At 36.0% G+C, this 11,159-nt stretch overlaps 1 protein-coding gene across 1 annotated transcript in view; it reads right to left on the reverse strand.

Moving 5' to 3' along the window:
• Positions 1 to 8,761, reverse strand: part of LOC127952440 (nuclear GTPase SLIP-GC-like) — a 66,857-nt gene extending 58,096 nt beyond the window's left edge. The window contains exon 1 of the mRNA XM_052550886.1: positions 8,664 to 8,761. Coding sequence (XP_052406846.1) covers positions 8,664 to 8,759 — 96 coding nt within the window. The 5' untranslated portion in view covers positions 8,760 to 8,761. The remainder of the gene's footprint in view (positions 1 to 8,663) is intronic.
• Positions 8,762 to 11,159: the final 2,398 nt, after the last annotated feature.

The following is an 11,159-nucleotide window of genomic DNA, read 5'->3' on the forward strand; positions in this document are numbered from 1 at the left end:
GGTCCATGGCCTGGAAACTCCCCAGATCTTAATCCCATTGAGAACTTGTGGTCAATCCTCAAGAGGCAGGTGGACAAACAAAAACCCACTAATTCTGACAAACTCCAAGAAAGTGATTATGAAAGAATGGGTTGCTATCAGTCAGGATTTGGCCCAGAAGTTGATTGAGAGCATGCCCAGTCAAATTGCAGAGGTCCTGAAAAAGAAGGGCCAACACTGCAAATACTGACTCTTTCCATAAATGTCATGTAATTGTCGATAAAAGCCTTTGAAACATATGAAGTGCTTGTAATTATATTTCAGTACATCACAGAAACAACTGAAACAAAGCAGTAAAACCAGTTTAGCAGCAAACTTTTTGAAAACTATTATTAATGTAATTCTCAAAACTTTTGGCCACGACTGTATATACACACATACATACATATATTTATTTATATATATACACACTTTTGCACATCCTGTCATACCGGTGACTGGGTGTTGCTGCAATAGACTCATTTTGCAGCATTAAGGTTAACGATTAATCGATTAATTGATTGTTAACTTAAACGACAATCGATCATGGAAATTATTGAAAATTGACATCCCTACAAAGAAGTATAGAAATTCTACAATGATTTAAAAAAAAATGCAAAAAACGACTGATATCAGATCGGAATTACTGTCTCTTCTCATAGTGACAGCCAATCACATTAGTTTTCTGGTATTGCATGCACTTGATTGGCTTGCGTCTAAGACGTTCTTACTGGAGGACGGCTGCATTGGCGCTTGAAAAGTTTTCAGCTTCTGCCGCGACCAATGGACACAGAATTAATTTCACCATGCTTGACGTCACTCCATTTAAAAGTAAACGAGAGGCGTTGATGCCCCGTGTGATGGGGCGTTATATGTCTGGATACTGCTGCACAAATCTTTCAACCACGAGAAATGTAGTTCCAGCACGGCCTTACATCCAGAACAGCAGAATGGTCAGGATGACCTGAAACACATAACCAACTGAAATCAATTTAAATGTATTTAGTCTTGCCTGAGTGATGCTGAAACAACCAGGTTTAGTTTTTCAGACAGGATAAACTTCTTTCTGTGGAACAGTCTCCATGAAGAATGATCTCTTGATCCTGGATCCTTGGTGCCATCCACTCGGAGATGATTTGCATGTTATGTGGTTGTGTCTAAAGGGTAATGAATCAATGTTACAAGAATACTGATAGCAGCACTATTGATCCTGTAGCTTATATAAAAGTTTTCAGTACCGAACAAGTCAGGAACAAAATTAGTGCCACTTCTTGAAACCCATCTCTACTTGTAATAGTTGTCTTGTTGCTGCTGCCCAAACTGTCTCTTCACCTGATGATAAATATATGTGTTAATTTTAAAGCAATAAATAATACATTTAAATTACTAGGTGGTAACAAATATATTTCCTTATAAGGAACTCACTGAATCATTGACTCAACTGGTGGCAGTCAGGCCCTAAAAAAGTGAACAATTTGTTTACTTTTTGTGAAACGAAAGTATCAGATCAATTTGAGAATTAAACTAGCATTAAAAAGCATGCATGTGAAAAACACCATCAACACCAATAATGAACAGATGACAGAATTTACAAGCCTGCCACTTGAGGGAGAAAAGGGGAATTTATTAATCCCACATACACTGAACATGATTTCGGCAGCTTCGGTCTAATTAATGTAAAACTTTATACAGCGGTTCACAGCATGGCTAGCATGAGCATCATCAAGAGCGAGCAGCAGACATTCAAACAAACTAATTAATGTTACTACGGTTTAAAAAAAATAATTATTAGAAAGTGAATACTGTATAGTTTATCGTGTTAAATTTCAAATAATTTAAAACAGGTAACGTTAAGGTTACATTCGATTTTAACAGTTAACGTTACCTTAGACCACCTCTGAGACTGCTTTTGAGCTAATTAACGAAACAGCATTTATTTATTAAATTGAATGAGAAAATCTACAAAAATACAAAACACTACTCCTCTTTGATGGCATTTAACGTTATATCAGTTAAAATATATGAATAAAAGTAGATTTATAGCGCTTACCTTTCCTCCGTGTCCGCCCGCTGGAAGTTGACCGTTACAAAATGACGGGCACGCGCACGTCGCGCACTTCACTCAGAAAGTGACGTGCGCTGCTAGTTTAAGGTTTAAATGTTAATTTGTCCTGTACTCTCTTTCATTGACAAACATTATTCCCATTTGCTAAGTAAATATTTTTTTATTTGTTGTTGTTCTTCTTCTTAAACTGATGGGATATATATATATATATATATATATATATATATATATATATATATATATATATATATATATATATATATATATATATAAATCATATCATCTTTTAACATGCTTGATGATTTTTTTGTAGAACTTATTTCCCAAAAAATAGGCTGTTCAAATGGTATCTTAATAATAATAATAATAATAATACATGTAGTGCAATAATATTAAATGTTATCTGAAGACCAACTGATCACGTCGCTACAACGTCCCCAATGGGACTAACTAGCGACGTCTTTTGAGGACGTGCCCATGACGTTTCTGGGAAGTTAGCCGAGATTCCAAAAAATGGAACTTTACCACGACGTCCTCACAACGTCGCCATAAAGTAATGTTGCACTGACCAAATGACGACTAACTGGCGACGTCCTCACAACGTTCTGTGTTTGCTGGGATGCTGGTTTTCACTCAATATCCTGTTAATCTTGAGTAGTACTGCATCCTTCATAACTCCAAAAAGTCTTTAGTTTTATTATATTCATAAGAGAAAGATACGGCTGGAGGCGTGCCGTGTGGGCGGAGCTAAAGAATCACGAGCGCGAGTAAGCTTTTGCGTTGAGAGCGTTTGGAAGCTGTGACATTACCGTGAGGAAAAAAACAGCCAAAACAAACCATGGCTAACAGTCAGATTCAGCGTATATTGATGATCCAGAATCAGATCCAGAGGCTGAAATTTAACAAGAGCAGCATCAGCAACGACGTCTCTATGTGGTATGTACTGAAACTGTATATATTTGTATATATTTTTTAGCGGTTTTGGAAAATGACTAAGTTCCACTTCATGTCGTCTTTTTTTTTTTTTTTTTTTTTTTTTAAGGTGTACATGTGGAAAGTGCAGTTTGATGACAACATCGCATGTTGTTTACTTGATGTGCTTACGCGCCGATAGCTTAGTTAACAACACAGATATTTGAAGCAGTTTTCTTATACACCGATGCAACTTATGTGTTTTTTCCTGAACTGGTGCAACTTAGCCCTATATTGTGCTGTATTATTAAACAAATGTATTATTTAAAAAATGGGGATCATTTAAAAAAACTAAATGAATAAATAAAACAAACATATTATGTTCATTATAACCCACAATAATTTTAAGCCTTAAAATCTTGTAATTCTGATGGTGTCCTTGAAAAATCTTCTCTGCTAGGGGTCCCTGGCACCAAAATGTTGTAAATGTCCAGTGCTAGTGGACAGGCATCCATATACAGCAGAGACTGGTGAGGAAGGAGGATCTGTCCTGTCGTCACAACAGCTCTGTCTTCACCAACTGCCCTGAAATACAAATTAAAAATAAATGATTACCATAAATATAAATATAGCTTCACAATGCTCATTTTTACCTCTGTGGTGAACATATGATCAGAAAATTCTGCCTGACTGATTTTTTGTCTTTAGTGAATCATTTCAAAACGTGATTTTAAAAATTATTTTAAAGTTTAAAGTGCCTAATTTCACAGGATCGCGTGAGCATCCAGGATACATGACAAAGGCTTTTTAAATACAAGAACGAACACTTCACACAAGATAAAGTTTTGATAAATTATTGTTAATGTAGTGACAGAATGTATTTGTATTTGCCAGTAACGTTACTAAAACTTACCACTAGGTGTCAGAAGTGTTAACGTTACCAGTAGAGTGTGTAGATTATGAATCAGAAGTGAAACTTTTTTTGTTGCTGTTCCCGTCCTGAAAGGTAGAAAAAAATATATACAAAATAACAAAACTGTTACTTTTATTTGATCAAGAAAAATTACAGTTACCTGTTTTAGTGACCAATTTTAATAACTAAGGATCATCATAATTTTACCTCAGACTGTAAATTGAACCACCTCAAATAAACCAACAGGGATATGTACAATTACAAAAAAGAGGAATTTGAAAATATATAACCTCTCTAATCCAAATAAATAATTTGAAATATTAATCTGAAGTGAAATTTAACATTAGATTGATAAAACGACGAATAAAAGCACATTTATGCTTACCTTTGGCTCAACACCAGTAGTCAGATGACCGTTACTGTTTGAATTTCCAAGTAACGTTAACGTTAATAAGCTCCGTCCCGTTGTGAAGCTTGTTCGTTAGTCAGGTATCTCTGTAGGTTTATAAAGTGTTCTCAACGTAGAAATAAATAAATTAAAGGATGGCGGTATAGTTATATCTTCAGTCTTTTGTAATAAACTGAATTATTCTTCCGTCTTCGTGATTGTTTGCGCCATCACGTTTACGTTTTTTTTCTGCCATCACGTTTATGTCACTTACGTAACATCACGTTAACTCTCCCTCGTGGCGAGCGCACGTATACACTCTATTTCATTTCATTTAAATCATGTTAAATATTTATTTCTTAATATGATATAATACTATTTCAATTTATCTATTTAAATATATTAAACATTAATATATTTTGATCTATTTAACTTTAATTAACTATATTTAATTTATAGAGCTAATACAGATGTAAACTGGGGTTCCTGTCAATGCTCCAGTGAAAAATACCACTCAAATAAATAAATAAATCCATGTAAAATTTTATATGGTCACATTATGGTACTTTAATTAGGCCTATGTTTTTAAACATTTATAGATTACACTAATTTATCACCTAAATGTTTCAGAGGAGTATAGGCTATATGTGATATTTAAATCAGAAATCAAAGGATTGCTTTGTGTTTATATGTAAAAAAAAAAAAAAAAAAAACTTATGTCGATTTCCTGAACCTGTTCTGCACATTCTACAGATGTCCAAGAAAATCCTTAGCCCAACGGTCAAATTTTGAACCTCATATCGACGTCCAAGGGACCAGATATGGTCCAGACCGACCGACGCAATTGAGACTTGATCTGCACGTCGTATAGACGTCTCATGTTTGTTGGGATGTGCAAATCTGTCGTCAAACTGGGCCTTGTTTGTAAAACAAGCATCTCCGAAATGCAGGGAACAAACAAAAACACTTGCACAACTCTGTTGATGCTCTGTAAAAATAAACTCCATCCACTGGTCCCTTAATGCTGATTTTTTTTTTTTTTTGGTAATCTGTGCAGGGTTGTCTTGCCCTGGCAACCAAAAACACACTTCTTTTGTGACATTTCGCGACGCTCTCGCTCTGATCAGTGAATGTCTCTGCTCTGCTATACGGGAGCGCGTGCTCTTCCGGCAGAAGTGCCCTTAGGACCCATATAAGGAAATTCCGCTCCCATCTGACGTCACACAGACCCATACTCGAAAAAAACTTTCCGAAACTTGTGACAAACCGGAAGGAGTATTTTTGGAACAGAAATACTCCTTCAAACGTACAACTTAATTTTTGAAACTTTGTCCAGCTTTTTTCAGGCATGGGAATCCAACTCTTTAACAGTGTAAAAAAAACTCAGTATGCATGAAATAGCATTTCACCCCCCCCCCCCCCCTTTAAGGCCACACTGCTAGTAAAATCTGTTTTCTATCATCAACATATACTGATATAACCACCATAATAACAATCACAAGTAGCTTAAAGTAAAAGTAAATACTAACATTGAAGGTGCACATGGGGTCAACAAAAAAAAAAACATCATGGTAACACAAAACCAAAATAATGTAATAAACAATAATTTAACAAATGTTGTAACATAAAACCCTTATATACTTTACATAACTGATAAGCAAACTGCTCTTTGCTTAAACATATTTTCATTATCAAACAAAAGTGTTTTTTTTTTAAGCTTATATTTATTTTATTATAGACAGCATAAGCACTATTCGGACGGGACTAGTTTTCTAAACTACGTTTGAGTTTCGATTCTTACCACCTGACGTCTGTGATTTTCATGTACCAATTCGGACGGGACTAACATCTCCGTGTTTATTACAGAGGTGGGAGGGTCTGATTTGTGCATCTGGGTGTCACAGAGATCACGCGCTCTGTATGCGTGCATTGCATTCATTCACAATGATTGCCATTAGTATTATTACACAATAAATACTAAATGGCTAATATAACAAAACCATGTTAATGTGTGGTTCCTTTAGTTTAAATTGTTTTCCTTGTTTTTTTTTTTGTTTTTTTTTTAATGTAATTAAAACATTATGTAACGGAGTACATAAATGAACGTGAGTAATCTTACCTGATGCTGATATTACAATAGCCGGTATTAACAGTTTACGTGATCTTGCTCTTGATTTTATTTATTTATTTATTATTTCTTTGCCGCTAAGCAAATATATCAAACATCCGCGCGGTAAAAGCATCTACGGTAATTCACGTTGGCCAAAACACACAAGGAAACGCGTTGTGAAATAAAATATCACCGGCAATCACAGACATTCGCATTCGGACGGGATTAGTTTTCTCAGAGGATCACTGAGTTTGCTGAAAATCACTAGGTAATTTGCTGTGGAATTATCACAGAGGTTGTGTGAGAAAAACACAGACGTGGCTGATTCGGAGTGGATTAAAATCACCAAGTACGTCTGTGAAACACAGATTTCTCTAACGACCCCCTGTAAAACTAGTCCCATCCGAATAGGGCTATAGTTAACATAACCCTAAATAATAATAATAATAATAATAATAATAAACATTAAATGGTTTTCAAACTTAGTGAGTTTTATTTGACTTCATATTGCACTAAATTATTATTGTTATCTCTTTAATCATCCTGAACTTTAGACTTTCAAAAAGTAGCTGCAGATTTCAGGAAAAATGAAAGAGAATAGCACATGAAGTGAAGTGAAGGCACTCCATGTTCTTTACCTGTTTGCCCTGTAGGCAAAATCTGTACTTCAAAGTTGAAGGTAAAGGATTCATGTCTGTTTGGTAAATGAGAATTTACTGAGATAAGAAATGACTGTTATTTTGTTATCTCCAAGTTTTCCTTTTTTTTTGTGTAAAAAAATAATAAATTTAAAGGAATAGTTCACCACAAAATAGCTGAAAATTTACTCAAACTCATCAACATCTTGGATAGTCTGAGAGTGTTTCTTCATCAGAAATTAAAGCATTAGCAAAGGTTGTACCAGGAAGACTGTAACACCATGTCATTCATGCATAACTATTAGCTCTGGCCAATCACAGCTTTACACTTGGAACTTAGAGGAAAATAAGTGACCCGGGGGGAATTTGCATAGCAAATTCAGTGCACAGGGCACAGAAATCCTAGCGACTGTCCTGCCACCACCAATATATATATATATATATAATGAGAACTCCATGGTCAATAAATATACAATACCTTCCTCTGTGTATGTGTGTCTCAAGAATCTCAGGTGTCAGTTGTATCTCGAGACTGCAATCTAAAGCGCCATTTTCCTCTTCACGCTGTTCGTCACAATGTTATAAGTCATTATTTCTAACTGCATAAATGCACCTCTTTTTTTCTTTCTTTTTTTCCCCACAGGTGTGGTACATATCCCAGCTTACATCAATGTACGTTTTTCTTTTTTACCCACAGGGTGTGGTACATATCCCATCTTACTGGGTGTGCATGTTTTTGTGTTTGTGTATGTGTGTGTAAAGTACAGCTCCACCTCCCAGCATCATAATCTGTGATCGTAAAAGATGGGGGGTGGGGGGGGTGCACTGAATTTTGCATAGCAAATTCAGTGCACAGGGCACAGAAATCCGAGCGACTGTCCTGCCACCACCAATATATATACTGAGAACTCCATGGTCAATAAATATACAATATTTATTAAATATACCTTATCCTTCCTCTGTGTATGTGTGTCTCAAGAATCTCAGGTGTCAGTTGTATCTTGAGACTGAAATCTAAAGCGCCATTTTCCTCTTCGCGTAAGCCATTATTTCTAACTGCATAAATGCACCTCTTTTTTTTTTTTTTTTTTTCACACAGGTGTGGTACATATCCCAGCTTACATCAATGTACGTTTTCTTTTTTTCTTCACACAGGGTGTGGTACATATCCTAGCTTACTGGGTGTGTGTGTGAAAAATTTACTCTGTTACCCATTCTTTTAGTGCCCATCAGAGAACTGTGGTTGCCAGAATTATTCTATAACATTGACAGAACAACCTACAAAAACTACAGCCTCTTTCGGCTAAATTATTAAGGCCACACTACTACTAAAATCTGTTTTCTATTGTCAGCATATACTGATATAACCACCATAATAACAATCACAAGAGAAAAGCGCATGAAGTGAAGTGAAGGCACACCGAGTTCTTTTTTTGTTTTCCCTGTAGGTAAAATTAGTAAATCAAAGAAGAAGGTAAAGGATTCATGTCTGTTTGGTAAATGAGAATTTACTGAGATAGAAAATACATACACAAAAAAAGTTCATTTTTTCTGTGTAAAAAAAATTATACATTTAAATGAATTGTTCACCAAAAAAAAATTGCTGAAAATGTACTCACCCTCAATACTACCCAAGATGTCGATGAGTTTGTTTCTTCATCAGAAATGAAAGCATCAGCGAAGGTTGTACCAGGAAGACTGTAATGCCAAGTCATACATGGATAACTATTAGCTCTGTCCAATCACAGCTTTACACAGAGTAAATAAGTACTGAACTTTCTCTTTTACGATCACAGATTATGATGCTGGGAGGTGGAGCTGTACTTTACACACACATACACAAACACAAAAACATGCACACCCAGTAAGATGGGATATGTACCACACCCTGTGGGTAAAAAAGAAAAACGTACATTGATGTAAGCTGGGATATGTACCACACCTGTGGGGAAAAAAAGAAAGAAAAAAAGAGGTGCATTTATGCAGTTAGAAATAATGACTTATAACATTGTGACGAACAGCGTGAAGAGGAAAATGGCGCTTTAGATTGCAGTCTCGAGATACAACTGACACCTGAGATTCTTGAGACACACATACACAGAGGAAGGTATTGTATATTTATTGACCATGGAGTTCTCATTATATATATATATATATTGGTGGTGGCAGGACAGTCGCTAGGATTTCTGTGCCCTGTGCACTGAATTTGCTATGCAAATTCCCCCCCCCCCCCCCCCCCCCCCCCCAGGGTCACTTATTTTCCTCTAAGTTCCAAGTGTAAAGCTTTGATTGGCCAGAGCTAATAGTTATGCGTGAATGATGTGGTGTTACAGTCTTCCTGGTACAACCTTTGCTAATGCTTTCATTTCTGACGAAGAAACACTCTCAGACTATCCAAGATGTTGATGAGTTTGAGTACATTTTCAGCTTATTTTGGGTGAACTATTCCTTTAAATGTATTACTTTTTTTACACAGAAAAAAAGGAAAACTTGGAGATAACAAAATAACAGTCATTTCTTATCTCAGTAAATTCTCATTTACCAAACAGACATGAATCCTTTACCTTCAGCTTTGAAGTACAGATTTTGCCTACAGGGCAAACAGGTAAAGAACATGGAGTGCCTTCACTTCACTTCATGTGCTATTTTCTTTCATTTTTCCTGAAATCTGCAGCTACTTTTTGAAAGTCTAAAGTTCAGGATGATTAAAGAGATAACAATAATAATTTAGTGCAATATGAAATCAAATAAAACTCACTAAGTTTGAAAACCATTTAATGTTTATTAGGGGTTCAAGCACGCAGTGCTGAAACCCTATTGTAATTGTTAGGATTTTTATTATTAGGGGTTCAAGCACGCAGTGCTGAAACCCTATTGTATCTGTTAGGATTTTTTAGGGGTTCAAGCACGAAGTGCTGAAACCCTATTATTTTTGTTAGGATTTTTATTATTATTAGGGGTTCAAGCACGAAGTGCTGAAACCCTATTGTTTTTGTTAGGATTTTTATTATTATTATTATTATTATTATTATTATTATTATTATTATTCTTCCCTAAAACTGATCGTGCAGCCCAAACCGTAAGGGCTAGAGAGCTGAAACTTGGCCAGATTGTAGTAGTCTGGCTCGCTACTCAGGCGCAAAGACCCGGCCCAATCGGCCTAACGGGGGCGCTACAGCACAAAAAACAAAATTTTCAGACATTTTTGGCCATAGCTCCTAAACCACTTGACGGAGACTCAAAAACTTTATATATTTTTCATCCTTGGGTTAATAGGAACAAAATTGTTCGCGCCTTTTTTTACTCTACGACGCACCGTTTTCCCGTAAAATCGACCTATAGCCAAAACCTACTTTTGCAAACTAGTCCTAGGTTTTTCAGCCAATCGTAACAAAAACAGTGCAGAAATGTTCTATGGACAGTCATTATCAATAATTATCAAAAACAATTTGAAATTTTCACTCACTGCTGCAAGGGGGCGCTAATACCTCCACAAGTCGAGGACCAATTTCATTCAAAAGGCCAGAACTCGTGAACGAAATGAGATATCTTAACCAAACTTGGTACACATTTTGATGAGCTGAAACTTTGGTCAAATAAAAAAGAATTGCACAGCTCTGCCACTTGGTGGCGCTATAAGAGGTAAAAACATAGAAATGGCTATAACTAAACAACCGTTAGCCTGAACGACTTGAAAATTTGTATGCCATGTCATTGTCTCATGTGACACAAGAGTCTATGAGGAAATTGGCGTATCTAAAAAAACATGGCCCCCATTGGCCAATGAAATGTAAGCACGTTTTTGACAAGGTTAACAGAGGTCAATCGGAACGAAACTCGGTAGGCACGTTCGACTCACGGCCCTAAAGGTCTGTAAGAATTTTGAAAGAAATCGGCCACTAGTTGGCGCTAATTAGATTTTTTGGCTCAGTAATCACGTGGTATTACACAGATTCACATAATATGCATATCATTTGATAGATCTCCTCATGATGCACAACTTTGCCTCAAGAACCATGGCTGTCAATCAAATTGTTCATTAATTATTCACAAATATGTTAAAAACCTACTTTTGCGAACTAGTCCTAGGTTTTTCACCCAATCAGAACCAAACC

This window comes from Carassius gibelio, chromosome B3 (genome assembly GCF_023724105.1).
Source record: "Carassius gibelio isolate Cgi1373 ecotype wild population from Czech Republic chromosome B3, carGib1.2-hapl.c, whole genome shotgun sequence".
Lineage (NCBI taxonomy): Eukaryota > Metazoa > Chordata > Actinopteri > Cypriniformes > Cyprinidae > Carassius > Carassius gibelio.